Below are 18,163 nucleotides of genomic sequence, written 5' to 3'. Positions count from 1 at the left end.
CTGGGGAAGAGGTGGGAGTGGAGACACGGGGAGACCTACTTTTCATTGTCTAAATACATTTGTGATGTTTTAAAAAACGTTTTATTTTGAGGAGTTCCCACCATGGCGCAGCGGAAATGAATCTGACTAGGAACCATGAGGTTGCAGGTTCGATCCCTCGCCTTGCTCAGTGGGTTAAGGATCTGGCGTTGCTGTGGCTGTGGTGTAGGCTGGCAGCTGTAACTCTGATTAGACCCCAAGCCTGGGAACCTCAATATGCTGCGGGTGCGGCCCTATAAAGAAAAAAAAAAGTTTTCTTTTGAGATAACTAGATTCCTGTGTAGTTGTAAGAAATAATACAGAGAGATCTCAGGTGCCTGTTGCCAAATGGTTAACATCTTGCAAAACTCCAGTACAACTATCCCAACCAGGATACCGACCTCCCCGCAGCCGAGATACAGTCCATCCCCACGGCCACAGCTCTCCTACCTGTCTGCCTTTTGTACGTACACCCTCCCCTGCTGTCCCCATCCCCTCTTTAACCGCTGACAACCGCGAATCTGTTCTTCACCCTTGTAATTATTTAATTCTACAAACTTCACATACACGGAATCACACAATATATAGATTTGGGAGGTTGGCTTTGTTGTTGTTGTTGTTATGGCTGCGCCTGCAGCATATGAAAGTTCCCTGGCCAGGGATCAAATCCGAGCCGCAGCTGTGACCTACACCACAGCTGCAGCAATGCTGGATCCTTTAATCCACTGCACTTGTCCAGGGATCAAACCCATGCCTCCACAGTGATCTGAGCTTCTGCAGTCATATATATATTTGCTTTTTGTGGCTGCCCTGCAGCATATGGAAGTTCCCAGGCTAGGGGTTGAGTGAGTCAGGGCTGCAGCTGCCGGCTTACGATACAGCCGCAACAACATGGGATCCTTAACCCACTGATCAAGGCCAGGGATTGAACCCGCAACCTCATGGTTCCTAGTCAGATTCGTTAACCACTGAGCCAGGATGGGAACTCCTTAAAAGGGTCTTTAGAGCCAAATGCCTTCCCCTTCTTTCCCCTAAAAAGGTTTATAGTCTTTTACATTTCAGGCTGTGATCCATTTTGAGCTAATTTTTGTGTAAGGTGTGAGACTTAAGATGATGTTTTTTGCATATGGCTGGCCGCTTGCCCCAGGCCATTTGTTTAAAAGGCTATCTTTCCTCCACCGAGTTCTTTTTTTTTTTCCGCACCTTTATCAAAATTCCATTGGGCATACTTGTAGGATTTATTTCAGATTCTCAACTCATGTGCCTCTATTATCTATCAAAATTCATTTTAACACTGCATTGATGGGAGTTCCCATTGTGGCTCAGTGGGTTAAGAACCCAACTAGTATCCATGAAGATGCAGGTTCAATCCCTGGCTTCACTAAGTGGGTTAAGGATCTGGCGTTGCTGTGAGCTACAGTGTAGGTCCTAGACGTAGCATGGATCCCGAGTTGCTGTGACTGTGGCACAGGCCAGCAGCTGCAGCTCTGATTAGACCCCTAGCCTGGGAAATTTCATATGCTGCCAAAGCAGCCTTAAAAAAATAATAATAATAATAAAAATTTTTAAAACCCAAAAAACAAAAAACCTGCATTGATCTATCCTTATTAACATGGAGAAATGTAAGATAAAAGAGAAAAAAAAATCTTACAAAAAGGCAATTAATATAATCTGGTATTTGTAAAGCTTTTCTCTTTTTAGGGCCACACCTGAGGCATATGGAGGTTCCCAGGCTAGGGGTGGAATCAGAGCTATAGCTGGCAGCCTACGCCACAGCCACAGCTACACAGGATCTGAGCCGCGTCTGCAACCTACACCACAGCTCATGGCAACACCAGATCCTTAACCCACTGAGCGAGGCCAGGGATCGAACCCAAGACCTCATGGTTACTAGTCAGATTCATTTCTGCTGCGTCGCAATGGGAATTCCCACATAAAGCTTTGTTTTTAAAGCGTGTGCTTTTTTACATGGACGTGGGCTCAACTCGTAGAAAAGACCCTGAATGTTTTCCAATCTAGGTTCCTGGGGTTACTCTGAAGGGTTTTAAGAAAGCCAAATTCAGTGTCTTAACCTTGCTTACGAGCCGTGGGATCTCTGTGAGTACTGGGTAGCTTTTCCTGGGGACTTCTGACTATGGAATCCCCCCTTTTTCCCCTAAGGAGCCTTTCCCAGAGCTAGCATTCACAGAAACACACTTTGGGAAACAGCTCTGAAAGGATCCCTGCCAAAATATTAAGAGTGGTTATCACAGATTTATAGGGTTGCGGGTGGGGGTTCCCTTTTTCCTTTCTCCTTTCCAAGTTCTATTAGCTAAGAAAAAAATTTACAACAGCCATGTGTTCATTTAATAAACCAGAAAAGTAATAAAGATGTTTGGGGGGGAGGGGAAGAAGCAAACAGGTGCCAGAGGACTAGAAGGGAGAGGCAGGTAGGAGCCAGTTGGCAGAAGCAAGGAAGACAGCCCGTCTGGCAAGAATCCCAGGTTAGAGGGAGGAGCGGAAAGCACACAGCACTGCCAGTTCACTGACACGAGGGGAAGAGAGGGAGGGGGGTCGGAGTCCGCACAGATCTCAACCATGCTGCATCGAGATGGTGAGTGTTGTCATACACGAACGCCCCCAGCACCGCTTGCCAGGGGCCACTGGGAAGAGCTGGTCCTGAGCCACGTGGGGCGGGGGGGGGCATGAGCATGAAGGTGTGCAGGGCTAGAGGCTGTTACATCTGAGACCTCGTAGCACAGTATCTTGATTAAGTCCGCTTAAAATGAGACTCCCACTAATTACAGCTCCAGACGACTCTTTGTTCAATTTCTCATTTATTTGTTTATACCCTGCCTTGTTCTGGGGGGAAAAGAACCAATTAAGAATGTTTCACGGGGCACATAAAATAAGACAAGGTAGCGTGAAATTAAAAGCAGATGGAGGCATTTCCGTCGTGGCGCAGCAGAAACGAATCCGACCAGGAACGATGAGGTTGCGGGTTCAATCCCTGGCCTCGCTCAGTGGGTTAAAGATCTGGCGTTGCCATGAGCTGTGGTGTAGGTCGCAGATGCAGCTTGGATCTGGTGTTGCCGTGGCTGTGGTGTAGGCTGGCGGCTGTAGCTCTATTGGACCCCTAGCCTGGGAACCTCCATATGCTGTGGGTACGGCCCTAAAAAGACCAAAAAAAAAAAAAAAAAAAAAAAAGCAGATGGGAGAAGCAAGCAGGGATGGGTGCCTAGTGGAGCAGCAGTAAGGCCTATTCTGGGCCCTTCCTCCTGGTCCAGGTGAACAGGGTGGTGTCGTGCATCCCGTGCGGACAGGGGGAGGGCTGGCCTGAGCAGGGGCAGCCAGGTCCCCCATGGGCCCAGGCCCCCTCTAGATGTGTTCTCAATAGACATCCATTGAGTACTGAATGGACATTTGACATTGAATGTCAATACTACCTCCAGCTTCCGTTGATGACTCTCAGGCTGTGGAATGGCTGTTGGGGCAGAGCTGCAATTTCCCAGGATTGAGATGTATGCGCCTCCGAAGCCAGGGTTCTTTCTGGAGAGGACCTTGAAGAGGGAACCAGCCAGTCCTCAGAGGCTAACCTTCCCTCACACCCATTAGGATGGCTATTATTTTAAATGGAAGGAAGGGAGGGAGGGAGGAAGGAGAAAAGAAAAAAAAAAACAAACAGAAAATAAGTGTTGGTGAGGATGTGGAGAAATTGGAACCTGTGTTGGTGAGAATGTAAAATGGTGTCACCACTATGGAAAAAAGTATGGCGTGGTTCCTCAAAAAATTAAAAATAGAATTGCCATAGGATCCAGCAATTCTGCTTCTGGTTATATAGCCAAGGGAATTGAAAGCAGGGACTCTCAGAGATATGTGTGCACCTGTGTTCATAGCAGCATTATTCACAATAGGTAGAAGCAACTCAAGTGTCCATTGATAAATGAATGGATCAACAAAAAAACAAAAATTGTATTATTGGGACTTCCCATTGTGGCTCAGCGGTAAGAAACCCAACCGGTACCCATGAGGACACAGGTTCAATCCCTGGCCTTGCTCAGTGGATTAAGGATCTGGCGTTGAGGCCGGCAACGACAGCTCTGATTCAACCCCTAGGCTGGGAACTTCCATATGCCTTGGGTGTTGCCCTAAAAAAAAAAAAAAAAAAAAAAAGACAAAAATTATTTTATTATTACTATTATTATTCAACCTTAAAAAAGAAGGAAATTCATCAGATGCTCCACCTGCTGTAACATGGATGAGCTATAACCTCAAGGACATAATGCTAAGTGAAATAAGCCAGACACAAAAGGACAAACACTGTATGATTCCACTTGTGTCAAATAATCAAACTGTAAGAGACAGAAAGTGGCGTGGTGTTTGCCATGGACTGGGAAGTGGTTGTTTTAAGGGGTACAGAGTTTCAGTTTTGCAACATGAAAGATTTTTGGAGATGGATGGAGGTGATGGTTGCACAGCAAGGTGGATGTATTTAAGGCCTCCGAACTGCACATTTCGAAATGGTTACAATGGTCCACTTTATGCTATGTGTATTTTACCACAAACATATTAAAAGAAGAAATTGACTTCCAAAAAGGAGGAGGCTGTTTGCTGGGAACTGAGAGTCTGCCAGCTGTCACAGGGGGTGGGGGTGGGCATGGGCTGCCAGAGAAGGCTCTGTGGTCACAGGATCCCCTGAAACAGGAATTTCTAAGACGACAATTTCATGTTGGCAAGCCCCCTGCTCTCTTGGTCAGCTGGAGAGACTCAAGATCTCCCCACCCCAGAGAAACTAGCCCAGGTCAGAGTATTTATTAATTTAATCAACCGGTATTCATGGAGCACCTGCTCTGTGCCAGGCCTTTCACACAGTGCACACCTGCATGATACAAACCCTGTCCTTGTGTATCGTGTATTTTGTATTCTCTTAAGGCGAGATGCCTCCCAAAGCAAACAAGAAAGTATAAAATTGAGATGCGACCCGAAAGTACACGCCATATGATTCCATTAGATGACCTTCCTGAAAATGCAAAGGAATCTAGAGTGGCAGGGAGCGGATTGGTGGTTGTCTGGGGCTGGTGGTGAATGAAGGGGTCAACTGCCAAGGGCAAGAGGAAACCTTTGAGAGTGATGGAAAGTCCTGTATCTTGATTGTTGATGGTGATTTCAAGGCTGTGTACATCTGTCAAAACTGATCCCATGCTACCCCTTAAACGAATGCCTGTTTACTGTGCATATACACTCCATTCTACTTGAGAAAATATTGTTTGGTTGCGTGATAAGCTACAAAGTAGGGGGTTTCTTAAAGGTCACACTTCAAATGAGACCCTAAGGGAGAGACTGGGCCCTCTGGACAGGGATGGAGGGAGGGGAGGAGAGGGAAGCGTGGCCCAGCAGGCCAAGGGAACAGACTTTGCCAGGTCCAGAGATGGCAGAAGAGCCCAGTGCATCCGGAAAGCTCGGGGGCTGAGGACGACTGGGGTCCCGAGTGTGCCCGGTGGCCCTGGTGAAGGAGAGATGGCGGTTGTTCTTTCCCCCAAGGGGATGGGGCTTTTTGATTTGGAGATTGACACAGTCGAGTGAGCACTGGGACGATTCCTTGGCCGCAGTGTAGACAACAAATTGTGAGAGGGCAGGAATGAAGGTGGAGACCCATTACAGCGCTGTTGGAATCAGGCAGGAGATGATGGCTGTGTAGACAAGGCGCAAGGGGAGAGGCGGTGGAGTGGGTTCGGTGGGAGGGGAGAGGAAAGCCGCGGGGCATTCATAAGTGAGCGAACGGGGGTTGAAAGAAGCAGAGGCCACCCGTGGAAGGAGATGGCATTTCCTTAGTAGGAAACCCTGGAGGAGAAGCGGGTTTAGGGGCTGAAAGGCGGGGTGCAGGTTTGGATATTTTGAGCCTGAGCTGCCCATGAGACCTCGAAGGGAGCTGTTGGGCAGGCCGTGGGAACTCTGGAGAAACAGATCCAGAGACTCCAGGATGGAACCAGCGGCTCCACCAGATCAGTTTCCCAAGAGGCTCACAACACCACCCTCCATCCCGCATGGTCTTTTTAGTGACCTGGCCAGCCTCCACCAAGAGGGACGGTCCATTGCTCCACACTCTTGAATCTGCGAGGATCCTGTGACCGCTTTGACCAATATAGGATATAGGAATGGAAAGCTTACCAATAGAGGGCAGAGGTGGGAGGCTGACCAATAGAGGGCAGAGGTGGGAGGCCTGACCAATAGAGGGCAGAGGTGGGAGGCCTGACCAATAGAGGGCAGAGGTGGGACGCCTGACCAATAGAGGGCAGAGGTGGGAGGCCTGACCAATAGAGGGCAGAGGTGGGAGGCCTGACCAATAGAGGCAGAGGTGGGAGGCCTGACCAATAGAGGGCAGAGGTGGGAGGCCTGACCAATAGAGGGCAGAGGTGGGAGGCCTGACCAATAGAGGGCAGAGGTGGGAGGCCTGACCAATAGAGGCAGAGGTGGGAGGCCTGACCAATAGAGTGCAGAGGTGGGAGGCCTGACCAGCCAGGCCCAGGAGTGGCTCTTGACTGTGCGGTGCCTTCTGCTTCCAGCCTCTCAGAGACCAGCTTCCATGTTTGTAACGCATCTTCCCCAAGACCCCTATTCTGTGAGAGACCCAAGCCAAGTGGAGACAGAGGGGCCAAGGAGCACTGAGGCCCAGCCATGCCTGAAGGAGCCACTTTATCTGGCAAGTGAGTCCTCCAGCCCCACCCCTGGCTGATGCCACTGGGATCAGACTCAGGCTGCCTGAATGCGTGCGGCTACCCGAGAGCTGCACAGATTTCATCCGCCAGATACAGAGGTAGTTCATTATTCAGCAAGATAAATAATCAGCCAACACCGCAGCAGATCCTGCGACGGGGAGGCAGTAGAGACATGAAGGGTCCGATCCCGTTTTCCGGATAATCCCAGAGCCAGGAGGAGGGGCTCGGAGATGCAGGCGGTGGCCAGTGTTGCTTCCTCTCCATTCCTACACCACTCTTTCCTTCCAGATGGAGAGAGCTCGGGAGCCAAACACTCCTAGCTTCTCTCTGCCCCTTCATCCGCCGCCCCCGCCCCCACCCCCCGAGGTAAGATGCTCAGTTTGGTTGGTGAGTTTAGAAGGAGAAGGTGCACACATGTGACTGGGCCCCTCCCCTCCCTTCCTCTGGAGCAGGAAGCACACTCTGCTCTGTTCCCCCCGAGCCGAGTTTTATAAGGTAGCCCCGAAGTTCCCTAGGCATCTCCCCTCCGGGCACTCCGCCCTGGGGACTCTGGCTACCTTGTTCTCCGCAGACTCTCCTCTCTGTCTCCTCGTCTCCGGGAGTCAGCCAGGCTCTGCCCAGTTCTCTGACCCTGCACTGTCTCCTGGCAGCTGTCCCCAGGCACCCAGCAGGAGCAATCGTAAGGCTCACCTATTTATCTCCTCTCTTCCTTCCCTCCTTCTCTCACTGAACCTTGACCAATATCCTCACTTTACAGATACCCCACAATGAGGCAGGCACCAGCATTACCCCCATCTCACAATTGAGGAAACCAAGGCTTAGGTGGGTGACCTGGACAAGGTCGCTCAGCAAGGAGCAGGACCAGAACTTGGCCCTGGTTCTTTGTTTTTTCAAGAATCTTAAAACACTGCCCTCTCTTAGCTTTTCAAATGCAAAATGCACGCTGTACCCAAATGTAATGATTCCAGGTCATTCTCTGCTACCCAGGTTGTTGTATTTCTGCGTCCTTATTTAAAACAATAGGGAATAATAACCTGCCTTGCAGAAATAACAACATGAGTGTACAGGATATACTGACTTTGATTTTTATTGCAGTTTTGTTGATACTTTTTACTTTTTTTTTTTGTCTTTTTTTTTTTTTTTTTTTTTGCCATTTCTTGGGCCGCTCCTGTGGCATATGGAGGTTCCCAGGCTAGGGGTCTAATTGGAGCTGTAGCCACTGGCCTACGCCAGGGCCACAGCAACGCATGATCCATGCGGCGTCTGCGACCTACACCACAGCTCACGGCAACGCCGGATCCTTAACCCACTGAGCAAGGGCAGGGATCGAACCCGCAACCTCATGGTTCCTAGTCGGATTTGTTAACCACTGCGCCACGACGGGAACTCCGTGTTGATACTTTTTAAAAATTGGAAACCAAATAAGTGCCCATGGAGAGGAGGATGCTTAAACACTCTGGTACATTCATGCAAAGGAATGCTACACAACTGCTAAAAAGTGTCAGGAAGATCTATATGTATTGGCATGAAAGGTGTTCTCCTGTCTCTCCCTCTTTCTCCCTCTCTCTACTTGAAGATTTGTAAAATGATAGTACATTGCTTTTAAAAAAATCCATCTATCTAATCTCCCTTCCTATGCAGGGCCATTGGAAGGGGGCCATGGGAAGGAGCAATACTCTGTTCCAAGCAGCTCTTCAGGGACCCAGCTCCTTCCTCCTTCCACACTTTGTCAGCAGCAGAAAAAGAAGAGAGGGAGCTCCCTTGCGGCATAGTGGGTTCAGGATCCAATGTCATCACTGCAGTGTCTCAGGTCACTGCTGTGGTGAAGATTTGATTCCTGGCCTGGGAACTCCCACATGCCACAGATGCAGCAAAAAAGAAGCAGCCCCAGAAGCAGAAGCAGGGGGTGGTGGGGAGGAGAAGGAGAAGAGAGAGCAGAGATCAGGTGTGGGAGATTTTTATGGGCTGGGCTTGGAAGTGAATCATTGCTTCAACCACATTCCATTGTGCGACCTTGAACATACGGCCGCATCTCATGGCAAGGGGAGGCTGGGTAATGTCATCGAGCTGTGTGCCAGCACGTAGACTTGGTGAGCAGCTAGCTAGCCTCGGTCACACCGGCTGATATGTACCTTTTAAACCAATTCATATAAAAAACCGTGTGTGTACAGTTATATGTATACCGATACATATACATTGCTTTTAAGGGTTCGAATCAGAACCACAGCTGCTGACCTATGCCACAGCCACAGCAACACGGGATCCAAGCCACATCTTCAACCTACACCACAGCCCATGGCAACACCAGATCCTTAACCCACTGAGCGAGGCCAGGGATCGAACCCACAACCTCATGGATCCTCGTCCGGTTCATTAACCCCTGAGCCATGAAGGGAACTCCCTGAACAGTTATATTTTTAATAGGGAAAATCTGGAAGGATGTATGTTAAGCCGTTACCTGTCATGAGTGAAAGGGAGACCTTCACTCTTACGTGTCTATATGTTATTTTTCAAAATGAGGGCACGTGTTTTCTGGGATTAACACTCCAAAATTTGTAAAGTGATAGTGTGTTACTTTTTAAAAAATGAGGAGTTCCCGTCGTGGCGCAGTGGTTAACGAATCCGACAAGGAACCATGAGGTTGCGGGTTCGATCCCTGCCTTGCTCAGTGGGTTAACGATCCAGCGTTGCATGAGCTGTGGTGTAGGTTGCAGCGCGGCTCGGATCCACGTGCTGTGGCTTGGTGTAGGCGGTGGCTACAGTTCGATTCGACCCTAGCTGGGATCTCCATATGCCGGAGCCCAAGAAAGAAAACAAAAAAAAAAAAAAAAAAAAAAAAAGATCCTGCATTGCTGTGAGCTGTGGTGTAGGTTGCAGACTCGGCTCGGATCCCGCGTTGCTGTGGCCCTGGTGTAGGCCGGCAGCTATAGCTCCAATTAGACCCCTGGCCTGGGAACCTCCACATGCCACGGGAGCGGCCCTAGAAAAGGCAAAAAGACAAAAAAAAAAAAAGTCTTTGACCGAGTGGGGTTTAGGATTCTGAATGCTCACTAGGGGGCAGGAGAGACATGTGTGTGTTTGTGTGTGTGTGTGTGTGTGTGTGTGTGTGTGTGCGCGCGCGCGCGGCCCGTGCTCTTTGCCGGTGGTTGTTTACTACATTTCTTGCACAATTTCCTCCTCGGGCAGACCAGCTGTAATGTCTGCGGGACTGTTTAAGGAAGTGACAGCACCCAGGCTGCTCATGCCGGTGGGCTTCAGCTGAGGGCTCAACCATCCCGTGTTAACTGAATCCTCAAGGATTTATGTGTCATGATTGAAAATGAGCCTGTTTTGACCTAGAATCTACCTCGTCTCATTTCCAGACGAGCACCCATTTGCTAAATCATGTTGCTTTCTTAAAATAGGAAAGAAAAAAGAAAATGGGTCTGTTTCATAGCAGCTGTTGAGCACCCAGAGCAAGAGGTCTATTAACTTGCCTGAGAAAAGGCCAAGGAACCACGAAGCCCGTCCTGCCTGCTCTGCTGGGGTTGGTCTGGCGGTGCCACATGTACAGCGGCAGTGATAACCCAGACATCTGTCCCCACCTTTCTGAGGATGTCTGTGGACCTTTCCCAGTTTCCTGAGCTTGGCAAACAGATCAGAATTAAAGCCATTTGGGGGGGGATGTGGGGGACCGGTGCTCAGGGGAATGAATTATGAGCAAAATCTTGACAAAACCGCAATCACTAATGACATTTAAAGACATCAAGGAGTTCCCACTGTGGCTTAGCGGAAACAAATCTGACTAGGAACCGTGAGGTTGCAGGTTCGATCCCTGGCCTCGCTCAGTGGGTTAAGGATCCAGCATTGCAGGGAGCTGTGGTGTAGATCACAGACGAGGCTGGGATCTGGCGTTGCTGTGGCTGTGGTGTAGGCTGTCAGCCATAGCTCCAATTCAATCCCTGGCCTGGGAACCTCCACATGCCGTGGGTGCAGCCCTAAAAAATAAGAACATTAAAAAATAAAAAATAAGAGTTCCCCTCGTGGCTTAGTGGGTAACGAATCCGACTAGGAACCATGAGGTTGTGGGTTCGATCCCTGGCCTTGCTCAGTGGGTTAAGGATCCGGCATTGCTGTGGCTCTGGTGTAGGCCGGCGGCTACAGCTCTACTTAGACCCCTAGCCTGGGAACCTTCATATGCTGCAGGAGCGGCCCAAGAAATGGCAAAAAGACAAAAAAATAAAATAAAAAATAAAGACACTAAAGCATTCATCTCCTCTATTTGGACTTTCCTGATGCTCCCAACTGAGGTGAGTGAGTACATGCACACGCACAGACGGCACGGTGGCCGGCCCGGAAAGTTCTTCAGAGCCGGTCTCACAGGAGAGTTGGGCCCCAGAACTCCCCCTCCCCCCAACCCCCTTGAAACTCCTTGAAGCTCTTGTTTGTCTTTGTTTTTCTCATGAGGCCCAGTACACTGAGGACATGCAACCTATGCGAATGGATTGGAATTGAGCTGAACTGCATTGATTTGAACAAGGGTGTAGAGTACTTTTACTTTCACGCTTCCTGTAAAGGACCGCGGGCTACCTGAAGATGAGTCTGAGTGAGGGAAGTTGCAGCACAGTGGTTAAGAATGTGAGCCTGGAGCGGGCTGACCACTAACTAGAAATCTAGTTAACTTATTGTCTCTCCGAAACCCACTCAGCCAAGGGGGATTGACATTCTCTGGAAAAGATGGACGTGTCTGCCCTTCTTTGGACCAGCAAGGTCAGATTCCAGCCGCTGTTTGTACTGTTTGTAACCCCGCCCACCTGGCCGGCCCCGATTGGGCCAGGGATGCGTCACTGACTGGAGCTAGACCAATCAGATCATCTCTCCTCGAATTCAGGTTTGGGAATAAGCATCCTTCAGAGGTCTGGCCTGTTGGCTGAGGTGGGAGAAGAGGGGACCTGGGCTGGGTGGATGAGTTGCCGGGTGTACAGTTCAGGCACTGATAAGGTGTTGCATTTCCTTCCCTTCGCTACTACCCGTTAGACACCCTCATCTTTCTTTTTTTTTTTTGCTTTTTTTTTTTTTTTGCTTTTTAGGGCCGCACCTGTGGCATATGGATGTTGCCAGGCTAGGGGTCGAATCAGCGCTGCACCTGCCGGCCTACGCCACAGCCACAGCAACGCCAGATCAGAGCCGCGAATGCAACCTAGGCCGCAGCTCGCAGCAACACCGGATCCTTAACCCACTCAGCAGGATCAGGGGTCAAAACTGGATCCTCATAGATCCTAATCAGGTTCATAACCGCTGAGCCACAACGGGAACTCCCTGTAATAAATTCTTCTTTTGCCAAGCCATTATTAAATTGGCACCTGTAACACGTGACCAAACAAACACTTCCTGATCTAGACCCCACCCTCCCAGGATTACGGAGAGGGTTGGAGCCTTAACTGAGCACACAGGCAGCACTCATTACTGTTGCTATTATTATTACTGGACTCCCCCTCCCCCCCTCTTCTGATCTGCAATAGAGATACAGAGATAACCTCTGTCCTCAGGGAACGGAGGATGCAGTTGGGGAGTTCAGATAAGTACCTATGAAGTGAGTGTCAACAGTCCGAGTTGAGATGAGCCCTGGGGCCACCAGACTTCTCTACCCTAGTCTTGGGAATTCTGTTGTCTCACCAGCCGAATGTTGTCTGCAAAGGCCAAGAAGAGGATAATACCCTTTTGGAAAGGGCCCCGACTCAGATGGGCTCTCTTAGCAGGCTCCTGGCCACCTCGCTGTCCCTTCCACCGAGGAGTCTCAGAGCTGCGTTGGGGTCACCTGGCCCATCCTTCTCTGGGCTGTTGGGAGAGGGCCCAACAGCACCCATGCGAATCGTGGCGGGGTTCCTTCCCTGTGTCACTGCTGCGTGCATGAGCCAGACATGGTCTTAGGACTCGTCAGGTTTTTCATTTTCTGTATCTAATTATGTTTTGACATCTTACTGGCTTGGGGGAGGCTAGCCAATTCTTAGAGACTGGAAAGGGAGCATGCCTTCCATATGCAGACAAATCCATCTCAGGATGAGGTCTTTAGTCCTAGCAGACTTTTTTTTTTCTTTCTTTTTTTTTGGGGTGGGGGCCCACACCTGCAGCACATGGAAGTTTCCAGGCTAGGGGTCGAATCAGAGTTTCAGCTGCCAGCCTACACCACAGCCATAGCAATGTGGGATCCAAGCCGCATCTTTGGCCTATGTCACAGCTTGCGGCCGCCCTGGATCCTTTACCCACTGAGCAATCCAGGGATCAAACCACATCCTCATGGATGCTAGCTGGGTTCTTAACCCACTGAGCCACACGGGAACTCCAAGCCCTAACAACCTTATGAGAGCACCTGCTTCCATAGAGTCTTTAATTTCTTCTGTTATTCAACTCTCACACAGCAAGCCAGCATTTCCCTGCCCTAAATTATGCCAGGGCTAGCAACTGGAGACTACCCCTTTGTCTCAGAGTCCAGTGGAATTATTCATGCTAGTGAGTCCTAAACTGTTTACCCACCTTAGCTTTCCTGAAAAATAAAAATAAGGCTCTGTTCTAAGCTTTCCTCTCCTGCTTCTGCCTCCTGACCACCCTCATGCTCCCGATGTGGCCGTGAATGGTAGGTTGTGTCACCTTCTCTTGAGGAATGTAAGTGACAAGTTCTGTCAATGACATTGGCCTCTCCTTCTTGTTACTCAGTGACCCCCCCCCATAAATTAAAATCTTGGGATTTCCCATCACAGCACAGTGGAAATGAATCTGACTAGTATCCATGAGGATATGTGTTCGATCCCCGGCCTCCATCAGTGGGTTAAGGATCTGGCATTGCTGTGAGCTGTGGTGTAGGTCGCACATGTGGCTTGGATCCTGTGTTGCTGTGACTGTGGCATAGGCTGGCAGCGGTAGCTCTAATTTGACCCCTAGTCTGGGAATTTCCATTTGCTGTGGGAGCAGAGCCCTAAAAAGAGAAAAAAGAAAATCTCATGGGTAGAAATGAGACAGTCCCTGCTTGCAGAAGCATAGTGTCCTGAAGAGGACAGACATTAAACAAGAAATTAAAGAAATATTTGGAGGCATGAGCTATCGAGGAGAAATTCAGAATGTTGCAAGGCTCTTAACAACCCAAGATGCTGAGATGAATGTCCATGGGTTTTGCCTCATCAGCATCTCTTCCCCAAATATTGCTTTGAAGCATCAACCTCCCCTCCCCCCAGTTGCCGGTCTATGGCATCCACTCGCAAGCATTCCCACAATTGGTGCAATTCTCAGACCTGGCCAATTTATGCACCCTACCTGCCCATCCCAACTGCCTGTGACTCAAGCTAGGCTAAGGAGACTCAGCTGGTACCCAAATCAGCCTCTGTGTAGAGAGCTCCTTGGGGATAGAGCCAAGCCGGAGGAGCAACGTTGTTGTTTCAGAGGCTAGAAGTGGCTGTTGCTTCCGGTTATATCCTTGATTTGTTTGTTTTGATGTCCAACAAGTTCCCTTTTTGCCCTAATTGAGCTGGGCTGGGTTTCTGACAGTGAAATCAGGCATCCTCACCAGTACAGGAAGCTAGCCCCGCTGGGGCCACTGGGGAAGGGTTTCCAGTAGAAGTGGCAGCTAAATTGAGAAGTGAAAAATAACTAGGAATCAGCCAGATGAAGAGGAAAAAGAGTATTCTAGACCAAAAAAAGCATCATGAGAAAGGGCCTCAAGCTGGGAAGGACAAAGCCAGAGGAATCTCTTTGCTTCATTACCTTGCCTGCGTTCCATATCACTCTAAGTACCTTTGATGAATAATCTTTATTTTTATTTAGTTATTTACTTATTTTTTGTCTTTTTGCCTTTTCTAGGGCCGCTCCCGTGGCATATGGAGGTTCCCGGGCTAGGGGCTGAATCGGAGCTGTAGTCACCGGCCTACGCCAGAGCCGCAGCAATGCCAGATCCGAGCCACGTCTTCAACGGACACCACAGCTCACGGCAACGCCGGATCCTTAATCCACTGAGCAAGGCCAGGGATCGAACCCGCAACCTCATGGTTCCTAGTCGGATTCGTTAACTACTGCGCCACGACGGGAACTCCAAATAATCTTCATTAAATAAGCTCCATGACCCTTATTTACAGTAATGTCTGTTTGTAAAGTACTTCATTGTTTGAAAATCCCTTGTCATTTGATAGGTCGTGATTTATTAAATAGATTTTGTTCCACTCTCACGAACCCTTGGCTGGGCCTACTATATGTTCGGACCCATCTTCTGCTTTACACCCAGGCTTTTGGACCTAAAGTGCCGACCCGGAAGCCTAGAAGGATTGCGGACAGCAGTGGGAGTGTGGGGGTGGCGGTCCGGGGCCAAGGGCTGATTCCGCCTGGCGATGCGACTTCCAAGAGAACTGAGCAGTGGCACTCTGGCTCAGAGCAGCCACTCACCAGCTCGAAGAGAGATGAATTTGTCAATCTTTGGCTTTTTGCCGTTGACCCCTAGAGAGTTAGAACCGACGGCTCTGGGAATTTGGCTGCCACCAAGGGCCAGCTCTCACAGAATCAGCGAGCCCACCAGAAGTTGGGGCGATGCAAACAGGATTTACCTTCCCTTCTCCCTGCACCCCTGCCAAATCCCGTCCCCATCACCAGCTTATTTAATTAACCTATTTCGAGGGAAAACCAGCTGAGTTCACTTCGAGTTATTTCTTTGAACTTCATCTGGGGCCAAGAACAGCGAGCAGAGGGCAGGAGATTTTTCTACATGTGAACATCCCCTGTTACTGAATGTGTGTTATCTTTATTTGCTTTATATGATTTAACTTTGACTCCTCAAATTATGAACTCTTTGGAGGGAAGAATCAATTTTGCACATTTTTGTAGGACCCGTAGCAGCTCACACAGTGCCTGGTCCTAGTAGGAATTTTTTTTTTTTTTTTTTTTTTTTTTTTTTTTTTTTTTTTGGCGTGCCCAAGGCACGTGGAGCTTCCCAGGCCAGGGACTGAATCTCCATCACAGTAGTAATCAGAGTCACAGCAGCGATAATGTCAGATCCTTAACCCACTGAGCTCCGTGTTAACTCCTCTAGTAGGTTGTTTGATTCTCAAACCAATGACTTTTACTGAACTCACTGCCACACTCTGAATGTCCCATAGCTGACGTCCAGGCTGGAGGATAGCTTGGTCCCCCTTTGGGGGTTGAATGAGTAGAGAGGACACGGTTGTTGCATCCTCATGGGCTGGGCCTCTGGGGACACTGAGCTCTAAGTGGAATCAGGCCTTGACCTGGCCAGGTGGCTCCTGCTCTCAGGTGGTGCTGAGTCTTAGGTGAGGGGAGAGGTCGGGTCAGGAGGAGCCCCTGGTCAGGTCAGGTCAGTCCCCAGCCTCCAGGCTCTGGGATGGCAGGGAGCCCTTACCAGGTGACTCAACCCAAATGGGCTGTTGAGACCCAGGTAGAGGGAGGGGGATGGGCCCCAGGCTTGGCATGGAGTGTGGGCCATCAGGGCACTCTGAATCCTGGGTGGTGTCAGTCACCCAGGCATGGAGGCTAGAGTTTGGGAGGGGCCCTGTGTTCCAAGTGAGGGGGGCATTCCAGGACCTGGGCAGGGGAGGCTCTGAACCCGGGTTGGGGTGTCAGTCCCAAGCCACGGTATGGAGACTACAGGCCAGCAGGGGATGCTGGGTCTCAAGTGGGGAGGGATCTGGGCAAGCTCTCAGCCAGATCCAGGTTGGGAGCTGCTTCCATGGCAGAGGATGCTGAATCTGGGGCGGGGTCCAACCCCAGGCCCTGGCAGAGAGGTTCTGTGCCGGCAGGGCACCCTGACTCCCAGGTGCGGCTTGGGAGGTCGGGCCAACGCTCCGGCGCGGAGACTCCGGGCCGGCAGGGGGCGCTGCATCCCGGGCGGGAGGCTCAGGCCGGCTCCGAGTCGGCAGGGGGCGCTGGGCCCACGGCGGCGCGGCGGCCGCCCGGTAGGTGGCGCTCTGGCCGCGGCCGAGGCCAGCGGGCGGCGGCGGCGGCGCGGCGCGGCGCTGCGGCCGGCTCGCGGGCCCGGGAAGCGGCGGCGGCGGCGGCGGCGGCCGGAGCGGAGGAGGCGGAGCGGCGGCGGCCCCGGGCGGGCTGGAGCGCCGCTGGCCGAGCGCAGAGGCCGCGGCCCGCGGAGCCCGCCATGCCGGCGCGGGTCTGAGGCGCGGCGAGCCAGGGCCGAGGCGAGCGGCGGCCGCGCCGGCCTGTGGCCCCGCAGCGGCCCGGCCCGGGCCCGATGAGCGGCGGCCTCGGCCTCCGGCGCAGCCCGGAAATGTCCGGCAAGATCGAGAAAGCAGGTGAGGCGCGGCGGCCGGCGCGGCGCGGCCCGTGCCTCGGGCGGGCGGGCGGGGCGGCCGGGCTCCCGGGACCCGCGGGCCCGGCGCTGCGCCGGGAGCAGAAGTGAAACCGCCGCCGGGCCTGCTGGGCGCGTCGCGGCTTCGCCTCCGCGGGCCTCGGCGGGCGGCGGGCCGGGCTGCTCGGCGCTCCCCGGGGCGCGCGACCGGCGGGGCCCGGGGGCCGGGGGCGCGGGGCGGACGCGGCCGGAGCGCAAGGCCCCGCGGCCGGGCCGGTCGGTGCGCGCCCCTCGGCCCGCGGCGTGAACTTTCAGACAACGGCTGGCACCGGGGACGAGGCGGGGGACCGCGGCCGCGTGTCCGAGTGGCTGCAGCGCCCGAGCCGAGCCCCGGCGGCGGGCGGGCGTCTTTGAGACGGTGAATAGAGCCGAGCCGTAAAAGGTGTCATTTCGAAGGAGCCCGGAGTTTAAATTTAACCAGAAGTATCCACTTCGGAGGCTTCAAAGGAAGCAGGCAGGATGTGTCTGGGCGTTTTCAGGGCGCGGGCGAGCTTTCCTCTGAGATCGAGCTGCGCCCTGGAAAGCAGGGCGTGTGGGGAGCCGGTTGGGTTTGGGGTCGACCAGAAAGCTTGGTGCAAACCTCCTCTCTTTGTGTGTTCCTAGAAGTCTCGGAGCCTTGCCTTCCGGTTACCTGGCTTTTGCCCTCCTGTTATGGGAGTAGATCCCCAAAGATGCCACCTGGGCCGCGCACCTGGGGCCCAGGGCTTAATTAGCCCGCGGCACTGTGCACCTTGCGGGGCACATCCTTGAGTCCAAGGCAGCGAACATCCCTGGTTGTCCTAGCCTGGTACCTTGTCCTCCTTGGCAGTTTGGGAAGGCAGGCTTTTAGGGGGGCTGGAGGGGGCAGGTTGCACTGATTGGGAAGTTGCTGGTTTCCCAGGTTGAGCCAGGACCCGTTTCTGAGAAGCGCCTCGAAGTGGACCCAGAAGGCGGTCTGACTCGCCGGCTGTGGGTTAAGCCCAGAAAGGACATTTTCGTGGCCTTTCTGGAGGGTTTTCTATATATCCGGCGCTGTGCTGAGCATCTTCGATGTTTCGCTTATTAAATCCTGGCAGGTGCTGAGAGGGGCGTGGAGAGTTCTCGCCGGCCGCCTGGCCAGAGGGCAGCCGGCTGGGCA

The 18,163-nt window shown here is 51.9% G+C and overlaps 1 protein-coding gene across 1 annotated transcript in view; it reads left to right on the top strand.

Moving 5' to 3' along the window:
• RAPGEF1 (Rap guanine nucleotide exchange factor 1) overlaps nucleotides 16,763-18,163 on the top strand; it is a 130,367-nt gene continuing 128,966 nt past the window's right edge. The window contains 1 exon segment of the mRNA XM_005654593.3: nucleotides 16,763-16,990. Within this exon segment, the coding sequence (XP_005654650.2) occupies nucleotides 16,930-16,990 (61 nt within the window). The 5' untranslated portion in view covers nucleotides 16,763-16,929.

This window comes from Sus scrofa, chromosome 1 (genome assembly GCF_000003025.6).
Source record: "Sus scrofa isolate TJ Tabasco breed Duroc chromosome 1, Sscrofa11.1, whole genome shotgun sequence".
In the NCBI taxonomy this organism is placed as follows: domain Eukaryota; kingdom Metazoa; phylum Chordata; class Mammalia; order Artiodactyla; family Suidae; genus Sus; species Sus scrofa.
This window is presented reverse-complemented; position numbering and strand designations above follow the sequence as displayed.